The 15,831-nt window shown below is 51.7% G+C and overlaps 1 protein-coding gene across 1 annotated transcript in view; it reads left to right on the top strand.

The window, feature by feature from the left end:
* The window catches only part of TGFA (transforming growth factor alpha), a 116,685-nt gene that overhangs the window by 87,105 nt on the left and 13,749 nt on the right, over positions 1-15,831 (top strand). Inside the window, exon 3 of the mRNA XM_055122783.1 lies at positions 8,131-8,251. Coding sequence (XP_054978758.1) covers positions 8,131-8,251 — 121 coding nt within the window. The remainder of the gene's footprint in view (positions 1-8,130; positions 8,252-15,831) is intronic.

The following is a 15,831-nucleotide window of genomic DNA, read 5'->3' as shown; positions in this document are numbered from 1 at the left end:
CAGACGGTTTCCCTGGATCTAAGCGTGGGTTAGATTGGGAAAGATGAAGGTCTAACAGGGACAAAATTAGCCCATGCTGGGAAAGATTGCTGGAGTTCATCTGTGGTCAGAGATCATGTTCAAGAGGAATATGTACCTTTAAGGATGGGGGATACTCTCAGGAAATTGAGCACCTTGGGGTGGGGGGGGGCTGGTAGTGACAAAAATAGTTCCACATGCCCTCTCAACAAGTGGAACGGGGCAGTGAGGAGCTATTTCAGAACTTACTTTATTCTGTTTGATGAAATGACTGTGTCTTCTTTTACATACTGGTACTGGGAAACCAAACTCTTCTCAAATGGCTTTACTATCACTTGTTTTTAAAATTATTCACTAGTGCTGGCTTTTGTAGCGAATGAGTTGTGAAATTATATTTTTCTCATTCCCACCACCAAGCATATACCACAGGAAAACATTGAGGTCACGTCATTAATCAGCAGCCCTCGTGAATAAGAGCGTAATAAGGGCTGGATTTCCTATTCTCATGAATGTAACTAGGATAACTTCACCTCCCTTGTCTGTTTCACACTAACGTCACCCCTGTGGCCATCCCCATGATCTTCCCACTCATGCAGCATCTTCCCTGATTCAGTCCTGTAGGTCCACACCACACAGGCATTACCCATCCTCTTCAGGGTCATCTACAAATCTGGTAAGAATTCTCCTCCACCATTACCCCCCCACCAGCACCATCCCAATGCCCAGGGGAGCAGGACCCAATAACCAGCCTCCCTCTGATACATGCCCCCTGAAATTGAGTGTAACATCTGAACCAGCCTTCACATCAGGCTCATCATACACCTTCATGTGTTGTCCCGAATAAATTCGGAATTCCATGTCCATAAAACAGGCCCAAAGTAGCCTCAAACTTGCCCAGAACTGTGTGTAACTCTCGCATGGCCCTGGGATGGAAGGAGACCTGGGCAGTGGAGAATTTCAGAGGATGCAGTTCACATGCTACAGGCGTAGAGCTGGAGAGAGAGTATAGCAGAAATGGCCTTGCTCCCATATGGCTGAAATTCAATCATGAATGGCTTTGTAATGCTCTAAAAAAATTTTTTTAAAGAAATAAAAAGAAATGGCTTTGCAGTGCCATAGCTTTAGCCATGACCCTAGTTGATCCCCAGGACCCCCAATATGGTCCCCTGAGCACCACCAAGGGTCACTCCTGAGTACAGATGCGGCTGGGGAGGATGACCCGGAGCACCTTGCTCTGTCTTCTCATCTTCCACCTCACCTACTGCCTTTTCTCCTAGACATTCCAGAAGCATTAGATGGCTTTGTCACTGTGTCTGAAAGGAGATATTTAATCCCAGGTCAAAAACCTTGGCTCCAAGTACACCACCCCACCCCACTTCTTAGAAAATTTCAGTGTTGTTACTCAATGGTCCCAAAGTTGGCCATGATATGTGAGGAAGTAATGAAGCAGCTGTGAGTGATGTCACCTCTGCACGTGTTTGCAGCTTCTGACATCTGGAGAGGAGTAGGACACCAGGCCCGGGCCGCTCCCACTGCTCAGCCCAGCAGCAAATCCAATTAGGGCAGCTTTTAAAGGGGGTTGGAGGGGCACAGGGGTTCTGCAATTGGGGTATGGACACAGCTCCATACCCCAGAGCTGGGCTACGGAAAGGAACTGTTCAGATGGCTGGAGCGACCCCTCCTGGGAATGGAATCCAAGGCTCCCGGCTCCTCCATCACTCTTCCCAGACCCTCTTCCCCACAGTGGGCTGGCTTCCAGGCCCCAATAGCGGGTCTGTGGTCTCTGGACAGCGCTTCCCCAGCCTCCCCGGAGGACGGTGGTGTCTGCAAGATGTGCGTTTGGTTAACACGTTGGAAAGGCGTCTCATAAATTTCAGAGCAACAGGAACTGAGCGCCTTTGAAACTCCAGCTGCAGATGGGCTTGGGCTGAGATCTGTGCTGAAAACCGGAACATTTGATTTTCCAATCAGCCCCGGGTGCTAATCAGACACTGTTGGGAGGATCTAGTGCTGAACCCTGGGGACCCCCCCAACCACCACCACCATCCCTCCCCCTGCCCGGGCCTCCACAGATCCTGGGGAGTGTCCCCCTCCCCCTTCCTTCTCTGCCATTCTTTTCCTAAGTGACTGTTTCCCCTCTTTTAAGTGTTTGGACTATTTTTCTCCTTCACTTGATAGTTTCTTGGGTTTGGCGGGAGATGGAAAGGGGACAAAAGAAATAATAGGGAGGAAGAGTTGAGAGAGGTAGAGGACCAGCAGGGAACAGGGGGAGATTGAAAGAGGGGCTGAGAGACACATTCTCTGGGAAACTGCCGAATCGGGGGGTTTCCTGGGAGAAGCTTATTTCCGTTAAATCAATAGAAGCTGTTTTACCCCGGAGCTGGGGTTAGGTTAGTAACCAGGTGCCACTTGCATCTCTTCTGACCACCTGCCTGGCCCCTGGGAGCGGGGTGTATAAGGAAAGCACCTGGCACCCGCGCACCCTCAGCAGGAGGCAGCCCCCTCTCCAAGGCTGCCTGAGCTCCTGCCTGGCACGCGGAGACCCGCCTTCTTGCGCAGGCTGCCCTGCACGCGCGTGCTGCGGGGTTTCCTCTGCTGGTTCGGGTGAGACCCGAGTCCAGCGCCTTACAGAAGCCCCCCCCCCACACACACACAGAGGAGCAAGTGCCGCACTCAGTGCGGGGGAGGGGGGGTGGGGGGTTCAATCTGCGCAGAGCCCACCCCTTTGGGGGTGTGGCCGGAACCCACCCCCTGCTGCCTTCCGCCCTTGCCCTCGCTTTCCATCTCTCAAGTGGGAGTTCCACCCCCCCCAAGTTCCATCTCCAGCCACGCTGCTGGAGACTCGAGGCACAGCTCACCCCGTGCAGAGAACTGAGCTTCGGAAATGCCTGATATTCGGCGGGGAGGGGGGGGGGGCGGGGGCTGCAGGCCTGGCACGGAGTAGCTCCCATGAGCGTGCAGAGGGCCCTTAGGGATGTCAGTGCCCACTGAAAGGCCAGGTGCCTTGACTCTGTTAGTTGTTCTCCGTTTTGTGTTTAAGGAGGGGCCCACCCCCTGAAGCTCAGAGCTTGTGGGGACCGTGTGGGGCCTCCCATATGCAAGCCTGCTCTCCAGCCCCCTTGTTTTTGTTTGTTTGCTTTTTTGGATCACATCTGGCAATGCACAAAGGTCACTCTTGGCTCTGCACTCAGGAATTATCCCTGGCGGTGCTCAGGGGACCATATAGGATGCTGGGAATTGAACCCGGGTTGGCCGCGTACAAGGCAAACGCCCTACCCGCTGTGCTATTACTCCAGCCCTCTTAACCGTCTCTGCAGCCCCTCAGTTGTTTGATTCCCTCGTTGGCATTCCCCAAAGGGTTCCACACTGAGGGGTCCCTTTTCCACTTGGCGAGAGTTTCAAGGCCATTTCTCTTGTGGTGGTGACCGGCCAGAACACTGCTGTCTCCCCTGCTTCCCTCCGAAGTTGGGGGTGGGGGGGCGTCAAATGGGCTCGTGGAGGACCCTGGGCTGTGTCCTGCCACCAGACATGACCTGGCCAGCATTTGACTGAGGCTTCCGCGTGGATCTCCAACCGGGACACTCCTGTCCCTCCAGTACTTCGGTCCCTCAGAGTCACCCCCAGGAGAGGAGCTCAGTGCCCTTGGGCTCACATCTGTGACTGCACTGGCTGTGCTGCGGACAGGGGCGTGGAGAGTCGCCGGGGCCTCTGCCCGCCACAGCAAGGTCCAGTGACGTGTGCCTGCGTGAGCCTCACTGCCCTGCTCCAGCCCTCCCTTCCCCTGTCACCTCTCCATCTCCTTTTCTCCATCTCTCTCCCCTTCCCTGCTTTCCTTTTGTGTCTCCCCCTTCCTCCCTCTCCCCACTTCTCTCTCTCACACATCTCTCTTTCCCTTTTTGACTGGCACCTGTTTTCATAAAGCCCCGTAAGTCATTTAAGAGCCCCAGAATATCCACAGCCCTGGTCAGACGGCCACTGCATGGCTTGTGGCCCCCAGTCTGTGTGAAAGCTGCCTTTCCATGGGGCAGAGCCAGAGTATGTCTCCCCACCAACAGCACCCCCATACACACAGAGAGTCTTCAGAGACCTCAAGGCTCAGCGCCCCGAAATTGCCCCTCAGCTGCAGAGAGGAGCCGGCCTTAGACCCCCTGTGGGTCCCTCTTTCTGAGCTGCCCTTTGTCTGTCTATTGTTTCCTGTGCAATCCAGTTCTAACCTGAGCACACCTGGGGCAAACCTAGGTGCTCTCTCTCCCTCCCCCTCCCTCCCTCTTCCTCTCTCTCTCCCTCCCTCTCTCTCTCCCCCCCTTGCTCTTGCTCCCTCTCTCCCTCCCCTTTTCCCTCCCCCTCTCTCCCTCACCCTCTCTCCCTCTTCCTCCCTCCTTCTCTCTCTCCTCTTCTCTATCCCTCTCTCCCCCCCCCCCCAATCTCTCTCCCTCTCTCCCTCTCCCTCCTCTCAAGAAACCTGCCTGGGAAAAACTGCACCTGGAGTATCTGTCACACTGTCCTCACACCCCCACCCCAACACACATACACACACAGACCCCAATTCAGTCAGTGCGGGGAGGGGCAGAGGAGGGGCGGGAACCTGGCTTCCCAACAAGCACTAGGGAGGGGAAACTGCAGTTCCATGGACCACACCTTAAGGCACGCTCTGGACACCACCCCCCACCACACACACACACACACACACACACACACACACACACACACACACAGAGAGAGCTGCTCGGAGGTGCTTGTCTAAAGGCCTTTTGTGGAGCTTATCAAAAAGCCTTTTCAACGTCTAAATCGAATTAGATGCACTCACTCCTCTCCAGCCCCTTCATCTCTCCAGATTTGCTCCTCCACTGGTGGAGTGGGTGCGCACCGAGGAGCAGGTTGGAACAGCCCCAGAGAATCCATCCCGGGCTTCGGGAAACCTCCCTTTGTCCATATTCAGTGATGGCCCAGCCCCAGTCCCGGAGCAGAACCAGCGGGTCAGCACCTCCGCCTGATGCTGGGCTTCCTCGAGTGTGCACGTCATGATTGCTGGGAGCCAAAGGGAGACACCTGGGGCCCCGCTCACTCAGGGCAGACTGGAGGCATTAGTGCTCGCAGGAGGGCTTCACTAGCTGCTTGCGATTGCCGATTGCCGTGATGACAAAGCGCTTGTAGCTGAGAGGCCCGCACCCTTTCATTGAGCCTTGTGCAGCCTCAGCACCGCCCCACTCGCCCCATCTTATGGCGGTGGAAGCAGTGAGGACAGCACAAGCATCCAGGGGCCAGAGGCGGGGCACTCCCTGGTCGCCAGCTCTCTGCCTCCACTCAGTGCCCCCTCGCCGCCCCAAGGCTGGTGTGGACTCAGCCTCTGCTTTTTCCACTGGGAAATGCACTTTCCAAGGTGATGATGCTTCTAGAAGCCGTTCGTGAAGAGAGCCAACAGTGTGAGTTTGAGGTTTACTCAGTGATGGTCTTAGCCCCTCCCCAAAACAGGAAGTGGTCTGCCTGTTCTCAAAGAGCAAGAGCTCCAAGCACAAAGGAGACACTCACTCCCCAAATACCCAGTACAGACTCAGAGAGCCTTTTGGGAGAAGCAGTAGAAACATCTCTTGGGCCTTTTGAAATAGCTGCCTAAGGGGGCTGGAGAGAGAGTGCAGGGAGTAAGGCACTTGCCTTGCGTGCAGCCAATCTGGATTTCCTCCCCAGCACTATATGTGGTCCCCAAAGCAGAGAAGCAGGAGTAAGCCCTGAGCACTGCTGAGCGAGGCCCAAAATAAAAACAGGGACCCAGAGAGATAGTACAGTGTTTGACCTGCACGTGGCCAGCCCAGGTTCAAACTCCTGTACATACGTCCCCTGATCATTGCCAGAAGTGATCCCGAAGTATGAGCCAGGAGTAAGCCCTAAGCACTGCCAGGTGTGGTCTGAAAGCAAACAACAAAACCAAAATAAACGCCTAACGTGTCTCAAGGGTCTAACAGTGTAGCACGTCTGTTGTGGTGTGGTTCCGGACTGGTGCTCCCCGGTTCTGAGCTGTGCTCCCTGGCTCCTGGAGCTGGCTTTTTTTTTTTTTATTTATTGCTGTGTGGAAGCCAGGAGAGGGAAAGCCAGAGATGAGGTGCTGTCTCGGGCTCTGGACAGTGATGGGCCCGCTCTGTTCCCTTGCCCCCCCTCCACTTTCCCTGCTCTGTCTGGGCTGCTGGTGGCTGCCTTGGACCACTGCAGGTGTGAGGACTGCTCAGCCCCACCCAGGGAGATGGCTGCTGTTTCCCTGTTTGTCCTTCTCAGACTTCCATTCTGATTATTCTGGTGTCGAAGGAGAATCATTCGAGATCGACCATACTGGAAATGTACCACTTCACTTACAGTCATATATGTCTTGTATTGTTATTAACCAATTGAATGCTGACTTGGCACTCTTGTATCTTACTTCTGGTTTCCCACTTATAAAAACAGATTTCAGGAAGGCAATCTTTTTAAAATAAATAAGGACTGCTGTCCTTTTGCCAGAGTAAAGTTGGCTCACTTTTTTAAAATTTAATTTTATTTTTTATAAAGTTGTTCACAATAATTCATTACATTTAATAGTTGAGGGGCTGGAGCAATAGTACAGCAGGTAGGGCGTTTGCCTCACACACAGCTGACCCAGGTTCAATTTCCAGCATCCTATATGGTCCCCTGAGCACCTCCAGGAGTATCCCCTGTGCATTGCCAGGTGTAACCCCAAAAAGCAAAAAATAGCTATATATATATATTTGAACATGAATTCCACCACCACTGCACCTTCCCACCACCATATTTAAAATGTTTTCACCCCAAATCCCAAACCGTGCCCCCCAAAGCAGAAACAAAACAATTAATTTTGTATTGCTTATTATGAATAATCCTGTAAAAATGGTCCAACAAAGTTTCCATAGAGAAAAGTGTGTGAAGATTGTTGTATTTCATCCTGGAACCATTAAGTCCTTGTATAAGAGATTACTAACATGTTTGTTTCAGGTTGAGCCTTGTGTGCATATATATACATATATTTTTGTTCCCTATGAGATTGGTTTCCTTCTACTTTAAGCCCCATCAGATGCTGTATGCTACTCTGGTAGAGTTTGAGAGTATATACAAATGCAGCCTTGCGGTCTAGGAATTCTAAAATTTGAAAGACAATTATGCATTAGATTCACTCATGGGTGAGGCTCATGTGAGCCTGTGGAGAGCGGCCGTAAGCGTGGCAACAATTGCGTTCTGGAGGTTTTAGGCTGCCAGGGCCCTATGGGGCAGGGAGGGAAATTCACTCATCCCTCTCACTTGGTTAAGACAAGTTGGCTCACTCTTGGTAATAGTAGGCTTTTACTAGTAAAAATTGCTCTGGTGTCCTTGAATCATACTGAATCTTTTGGAGAGATCACTTCATTTTCTACTATAAAGTCCATGGGGCCAGAGAGATAGCACAGTGGGTAGAGTGCTCAGTCATAGCCAAACTGGGTTTGATCCCCGACATGGTTCCCTGAGCCCCGCCAGGAGTGACTCCTGAGTGTAGAACCAGGAGTAACCCCAGAGTATTGCCAGGTGTGGCCCCAAAACAAAAACAAACAAAGATAATGTCCTACTGGAAAATTCCAGAGGCAGAGGCAGAGGTGGGGAGAGCTCCCATGGTGGAGGAAAGCCTTACATTTCTGAGGTGCTGGGTCCCCTCCCAGGTGCTGCTTGCCCCCACCCAGAGGACTGATGGGTGCAGCCCTGGTGCTCCCCGCCCCCAGCACTGCCATGGGTCAGCCCCTTCCAAGAGAGCAAGAGAGTGGGAGAGTGAGTGAGAGCGCAGAAGGGGTGCTGGAGGGGCTGGAGCAATAGTACAGCAGGTAGGGCGTTTGCCTTGCACGCGGTCGACCCAGGTTCGATCCTCAGCATCCCATTTGGTCCCCTGAGCACCACCAGGAGTAATTCCTGAATGCGAAGCCAGGAGTAACCCCTGTGCGTTTCCAGGTGTGACCCAAAAAGCAAAAAAAAGGGGGGGGGTGCTTGAGTGGGAGCAGAGCTCCCGGCCACCAGAGCCTTCCTTGAGGAGGACGCGGTGGGGGGGATGGAGGATGAGCCCCTGCAGTGCTGTGTCCCTGAGCCCCGTGTCCTTTCTCTCCACAGCTGAGCCCCCTGTAGCCGCGGCCGTGTTGTCCCACTTTAACGACTGCCCGGATTCCCACAGCCAGTTCTGCTTCCATGGAACCTGCAGGTTTTTGGTGCAGGAAGACAAGCCAGCATGTGTGTGAGTGTCCTGGGATGAGGTGGCGGGGTGGCGGGGGTGGGGAGGGGTTGGGGTAAGGGCGGGGAGGGGGGGCGGAGGCAGCCTCGCAAGTCCTTCACAGAGCTCTCACCTCCTCCTCCATCAGAGGCCCTGAGACCCAGGGTGACATGTTAGAGGGTCACAGCAGCAGGCCAGGGACCTCTCCTAGACCCTGCGCCCGGGAGCCTGGAGAGTGCATGGGACAGTGCCCAGCAGCACTGCATTGTCACTGAGCTCTCGGCCCAAGGGCCTACAGCAGCAGCCTAAGCATCACTGGGAGTGGCTCTGGTTCAACAACAACAAAAAAAAAACAGGACCAAAATATAGATGCCAAGGCCTCCTGCCAGAGCCCCTGAAGCAGAATCCCTCAGAGGTAGAACCCGATGAGTCTGCATCTTCATCACACACCCGGGGTGACCCCTGGAGTCCGAAAAGTGTGAAACTTCCTGGATCCAATTTCAGCTCCCTTAGAATTTCTGCGGGACAAGCTGTGGCTACACCTCGCTGAGCAGCCAGGGTCTCTCTCTCTCCTAGCTTGGTTATGGAAATGCATGCTAAGGGCTGGCTGCAGTGATGCCATCTGAACAGGGGCAGCTCAGAAGTAATGATGGGGGCCAGGGCAGGATGGTTTCCACGCCAACCAGCTCCCCAGTGCCCCAACCCCCCCACACACACACACCAGCCTTCTGACTCAGAATCTCCATTGATGGCACCCCAGGAATCACATCCTTCGGGAACCTCCAGTGATGGCCCTGGCCAGCCCTGCTGGGGAAGAAGCATGTGAGGAAGCTTCCTCGGAAAGGGTCAGGGTCCGGCTCATTTGAAGCCACGCTGGTGACTCCAGGCTTGGTTGTCACAGTTTAACTTGGCTGCGCTCTGCTCCTCTCCAGTAGAAAAGGTTGGGTGTGAAGTGGAGACCAGCGCCTGCTGGGGAGAGCTTTATTGTCTATGCAGCGCCTGCCAGGTTGGTTTGGGAGAGGCACATAACGGAAACTACCTGCCTGTTACAGTAGGTGGGCGCCGAAGCACCCTATAGGGGGCAGAAGCAGTTCCTGTGCACTGAAGGATGCCAGTAGCATACCCGGCCTTCACCAGAAGGCACAGCATACCCCCAGCCAGATATTGCTCGTGGATGGATGTAGGCGATGGGGTGACAAAGCCCACCCAGAACCACCCATCTACATCAAGTTGCTGTTTCTGTGGGTCAGAAATGGTGGCAGGTCAGCAGGTTTCCCATGACCCCTCCCTGTGGACAGTATGAAGTCGCAGCACCCGTCTTGCTAGCAGACCCGGGGCAACAGTACGAAGTAATCAAAGCAGGCGGGAACTGAGCTTTGGTCTTGTGTTCAGCATGAGCCCCACATTCACTGTGGCATCCTTACAGGGATGCTGAGGTGGGCAGAGTGGGATGGTGCCCCAGTCACACACTCCGGTGCTTGGCTCTCAGCACCTGACACCGAGCTCTTAGTCAAGTATCTGTGGCTGTCAGATGCAATGACCCAGGAGATTGGGGGCAGGAGAGCCTGTCCCATGAGCCATGGTGGCAGGGTATGCCTGTTCCTGAGGGGCAGCCACATGAGTCTGGGCAGGCTCCTTGGGGCCCTCTGAGCCCCCACCCCAGAAACACACTAACCACCTCTTGCAGAGGAAGATCATATGAGGGCCCTGTGTTCTGTCTGCAGAGCTAAGAAACTAAGATTCTACTGAATGGATTTCCTCTAGACCAGAGGCAGTCTGTGCAGAGAAAACTGTGGGGGAGGGAGCTAGCCTTCCTCTACCCTTCTCAGTCGGTGAGGCTGGAAATAATTGAATTGACACAAGAGAGAGTGAGAGAAAGCCCAGACTTGGATCCTGTGCACTCAGGGGCCCAGAGAGCACCGTGGGCTCTGTCCTTTGGTCCTTCCAGTGAGGTTAGACAGTTTCTAGAAAGGGGCAGTACATTTCAAACAGAAAAACGGGGAAGTAAATAGCTTTGCAAAGAAAAGGGAACTTTGCAGCTTTCTGTACATATGTCTGAAAAAATGCCTTGCTAGATGATAAGGATTGAAGCTTGTAGTGATAAGGCTGTAAGGCTGTCTGTCACCTCCAAGGCCACCACAGAGAAGATTTAGTTCTGTCTTCAGGAAAAACTGAAGACACACATATTCTTGTCAAAAACAAACCTGCTGGGTCCAGAGAGACAGCCTGCCCTCCCTCCCCACCCACACCACCCGGAGTGATCCCTGGGTACCACCCAGTGTGACCCAAGAGGAAAAATCAAAAACCTGCCATAAAACATTGTCATACAGAAACTCTGTTTGCCAGAAACACGACAGTCAAGTTTTCAGAAAACTAAATGATATCTCTCACTGAATATGAAGGAAAGAGAACAAAAGGTTCGGTAATCAGGGGTGACCAAGGTAGTGGAAAGTAGCCTAAAGCACTGCTTCTGCCCTGTGAACCCCAAGTTGGACTTTATTTCTCCCATTAGTAAACCCCTGTGGTACCCAACTTCATCTTAAGGGAAAATGTTTCCCTTGGGGAGTAATGTGGAAGAAAGACCAGGTGAGGACTCGGTGCCCTGCTTACTCCCTGGCTGAACACCCCACACTGAAGCTGCCTGAACAAACACAGGGAGTTGAAGGCAGCCACGGAGGGACAAGCTCGAAGGTCCCAGGTGGTTGCCAAGAGCAACGAATAAGAAGCACCTCAGCGGTCGCAGATGCTGCCCAGGTTCTGGACACCCTGGCTGAACTTTCCCACAGTGGACTGTGCAAGCACAGCACTGGCCGCCAAGGGAAATATTCCCCGGGCCCCAGCCACAGCTTTCCGGTGGGATGGGAACAGAAGCAAACACGCCGAGAGGGTGAGCACTGTCCATGCGCCAGCAGCCCGCCCAAGTGAGCCGCACACAGCTGACCTGTGGACTCAAGTGATCTTGTGTGGTTGTCCGAGCCACCATGTGAAGATGGACCTACATCACCCCAGCAACCAGAAAGTGTCGGGAGTGGGGGGCAGGGGCTGAAGAATGGCAGCATCTCACTCCCGGGCTGGGGAAAGCCCATAGCCTCCATCTGTTCTGCTCCCCATCTTTCTCGAGGCAGACACGAGAGCTGAGAGACCCAGGATCACATCGCAGTTTCAGGGACTGATGACAAGGTCCCACTGACGGGAGTTAAAACCCCGGACAGATCTGGGTCTGCATCAGCCTCTGTGTCTCATCCAACTGGCTTCTCCCCATGCAGGTTCTATGGGTACAAAATGAAAGATACTAACCCTCCAGGGGACTGTAGTGTGAGAGCCCAGTGACCCGAGTGCAAGAGGGCAGTTGCTGTCCAACGCAGGGGATGGGGTGGTCACTAGACACGTGTGGTGATTGGAGTGGCTAACTTCATTCACCACACACTAGCCACACTTCAGGTCCTCCGCACCGTGCAGTGGCCAGTGTAGCTGGGTTTGCACAGGCACCAAAGATTCCCATCAGCACAGAAAGTTCTGCTAGAAGACTGAGCACAGCGGCCACTCAACACCTTTATTGCAAACCACAACAGCTAATTAGAGAGAGAAAACAGAAGGGAATGCCTTGCCACAGTGGCAGGGTGGGGTGGGGGGGAGATGGGTTTGGGGAGGGTGGGAGGGACACTGGGTTTACGGGTGGTGGAGAATGGGCACTGGTGAAGGGATGGGTTCCCAAACTTTGTATGAGGGAAGTATAAGCACAAAAGTGTATAAATCTGTAACTGTACCCTCACGGTGATTCTCTAATTAAAAATAAATAAATTAAAAAAAAAAAAAAAGTTCTGCTAGACAGTGCTGGAGAGGCCACAGGCTGCTTCCCAGCAGAGACTACAAGCCAAGCTGCACATCACACTGTGACACTCCCCCCACCCCAGAGCAGAGACTCTTGTCCAGTCTTGATGCAAGGCACAGTGGGAGTCCAGGTGGTCACAGGTCTCCTGGTTTCCCCTGAAGCTTGGGCCAAGAGCTTCCAAGGAGGCCCTGACCCAGTCCACTTCTTTCACTCCCAGAGTAGGGAGGTTCTGGACTGGGCACATCTGGTTCTTAAGTAACCCAGAGTGAAACTGCCCAGTCCAGGTGTCCCTGGGCCCCAATATTCCCCACTCCACTGCTGTATGTGGGGGGTTCATAATGTTACATTCGAGTATCACTGTCATCCCGTTGTTCATCGATTTGCTCGAGCGGGCACCAGTAACATCTCCATCATGAGACTTGTTGTTACTGTTTTTGGCATATCGAATACGCCACAGGTAGCTTGCCAGGCTCTGCCGTGCGGGCGAGTTATTCTTGGTAGCTTGCCAGGCTCTCCAAGAGGGACGGAGGAATCAAACCCAGGTTGGCTGTGTGCAAGACGAATGCCCTACCCACTGCGCTATCACTCCAGCCGAGAATAAAATATGTTTCAAAACTATGGTCCTTGGTCAGTTTGACCCTTGGCCCCTATAGTAATGGCTTTCTTTGATACCTCTGCCAAAAGATTTGACTAAAAATTAACACTCGCCTCTTTCCAGAGAGATGCCATCTTCAGGATCTCTCAAACCTTGAAAATGTCACCATCCTCTTATTTACTCTTTTAGCACTTTTCTATGTCAGGCTCTGCTCATTGCATTTCATACTCAGTGCTTACAACTCTAAGTTTTATGACTATCACACTTTGTGCAGAAAGGTTAAGTAACTTTGCCAGGGTCACCCAGGTAGTAAGTAGTGGGGGACTGGTCCTGTGATCATTTGACACCAAGTCTCTGCCCTATTGTACAAACAAAGGTGTGTGCTTAAAGATAATCACCTGGCATCATTTATGACACCATAATTAGATACATCTACGTGGTTTGATGAAACGAACATATACATAAGTTACTGTACATATTTAATGTGCAATCATGTTAAGTGACTTTTGCAGAGGTTTCTAATGTTAGCCGAAAGGTAAAGGAATGTTGTTGAGAAAATTAATACCAAACTGTCAAACAAAAAAATAACCATTTTAGAAGCTTCTGGGAACCATCCTGAAGGGAAACTTGTCAATGTCACTGCCCTGTGACATTGGTGGCCAGTGTGAGAGCATGGGCTGGCTTTCTTTCCTCTCTTTTCTGCCTTATTTTACTTATGAATGTACTTTCTAGTTCGCTTAGAAATAGACCCTTTCTACTTAAGAAAAAAAATTACTTAAAAAAAAAAAGTATCTGGGGCTGGAGCAATAGCACAGCAGGTAGGGCATTTGCCTTGCATGCGGCCGACCCGGGTTCGATTCCCAGCATCCCATATGGTCCCCTGAGCACCGCCAGGGGTGATTCCTGAGTGTAGAGCCAGGAGTGATCCCTGTGCATCACCAGGTGTGACCCAAAAACCAAAAAAAAAAAAAAAGTATCTGGAGCTTCAATTAGAATACAAAGAGGTAAGGCTCTTGCCTTGCACACAGCTGACCCAGGTTCAATCCCCAGCACCCCATAGGGTCTCACTGAGCACTGCCAGGAGTGATCCCTGAGTGCAGAGCCAGGAGTAGTAAGTGCTAAACATCACCAGGTGTGTCCCAAAAAACAAAAAAAAAAAAAAAGAGGAAAAAGAAAAAGGGGGGTGTGAATCAGATGAAATAAGGAGTTGGTGTTGAAGGAGAGCAGCTCAGCAGGATGAGGAGCCCACCGGGGAGAAAGGACATTACCAGCACTGAATTCTGTTCAGATGGAGAGGCCCACGGGCACTAAAAGCACCAAGGCCACCTTGGGTCTAGTCAGTAAGAAGAGTGAAAGGTCTCTGGACACAACTGACCAGGCAACGAGTGGCCTCGTAGCCCCTGCTACAACATTCCCTTCGGCAGCTTGCTGCCTTGACTTTGCACTTCTTTCCTTTGGCCTTCTGTTTTGGGGAAACATCCTGAATATAATTCTAAAGCCTCATTTTTCTGAATGAGGAAGAAAAAAAATTTAAAGACACGCAGAAGCATGCATTTGACCAAACCCACTCGAGACAGATGAAATTGAATGGTCAGTAAACAGAGAAAATACTCTGTCTCCCCCTCTGATTCCTTCTGTGATCAGAGATATTTTGTCCATAGAGCACCCAGCAGCTCCCCTGTCTCCTGCACCCTGTCTGAGGGGCCCCATCAACAGCCACCACCCTGAGGAAGTACCCAGAGAATGGGAGGTGGGGCAGAGGGGAGGAGAGGAAGGGGAGGTGGCTGGTTGTTAATTTTGTGTGTTTAAATGACAGCCCTGCTTTAGTGGTTCTCAGGCCTGGCCACACTTTGGAATCATATGGACACCCCAGCCAGCTAGACTGACTGTCCGGGTGTGTGACTTGGGCTTGGCAGTTTCCAGAGCACCCGGCTGTACATCCGGCTGTACCTCAAGTACAGTCAGGTGGGGACTGGCACCTACCTGAGATAACAAAAAGGACAGTGCCTGAGTCAAACCTGGTTCTTTGGTGCTTGGATGAGGTGACTCTCCCCTTCCTTCTGTGGTTGGTGCCTAAAATAATCGGCATAGTTCAATCTAATATTAGAAATGTGAAGAGTTGGTGTGGGGGGGGAGAGTTTGTCACCAAACTCCTCATAAAGAGGACACCCAGCATGGCTCTGTGGCAAAGTGCTGGCCTTACAGACATAAGGTCTCAACTCTGATCCCCAGCCTCACCCCACATGTGCTCAGCTCCGTCTCAGCAGCACTGCCATTTGGGACACAGTGCAAGGACAAAGTATGTGAGCACCAGTGAGCACCAGTGCCCAAGCATACATGAACTCTGGTCATAGCAGCAACCATAGACAGGGAAAAGGAATCAGTAATTTGTCAATTAAAGGTAAAATTAGTTTAAGTTACTGAGAAGCCTCTCTGTTTTATTATCAACTTGGATAGAGAAAGGGCCTCCCCCAGCCCTAAGGCCAGAACGTCTCAGTTGCAGGTTTCAACTTGGACTGCCATATGAAACCATCGAGGGGCTTCAGAAATACAGGCACCTGTTGTTTTTCTATGCAAACAATGAACTACCAGAAAGGGAAATTAAAAAAGCTGGTCTATTTGCAGATTAAATGAATTAATCAAAGAATTCCCACAAGAAAAAGAATAGAAACATAGATGTCATACTCCACTTCAACCTGTACTGCAAAGTTGTCGTGTTTAAAACAGCACAATAAAAAATAATAAATAAAACAGTACAGTACTGGGACTTAAAAAAAAAAGACACGCAGGTTAAGGGAAAAAAATGGAGAGCACAGAAATAAATCAACACATGTATGGACAAAGGAGCCATTGAGAACATATAGAGAGGAAATCTCCAAGTCTGCTTGGATTGGGACCAAGCCTCCTCCACCCAGGTCCCCAGTTTTCTAGTAGCTTGGCAGTCATACCCACAAACCGCCAACCCCGCCTCCCTGGCCCCCATATAATCTCATCAATGGCCAAGATCCAGAGACTAGAAAATAAAGCTCCTGGAAGAGAGCAATGCAGTATTTCCTGGAGCACGTGGCCGCATTCAGGGCCGCACAACCTCTTATACTCTAGCCCACTGATGTACCTAAAGTAGCATACGTGTGTTTGGTTTTAACATACTTGTATTAAAAAAAATTTTTTAAATAA

The sequence above is a fragment of the Sorex araneus genome, chromosome X (assembly GCF_027595985.1).
Source record: "Sorex araneus isolate mSorAra2 chromosome X, mSorAra2.pri, whole genome shotgun sequence".
In the NCBI taxonomy this organism is placed as follows: domain Eukaryota; kingdom Metazoa; phylum Chordata; class Mammalia; order Eulipotyphla; family Soricidae; genus Sorex; species Sorex araneus.
Note: the sequence above shows the minus strand (reverse complement) of the source record. Positions and strands in the feature narration are given on the sequence as shown.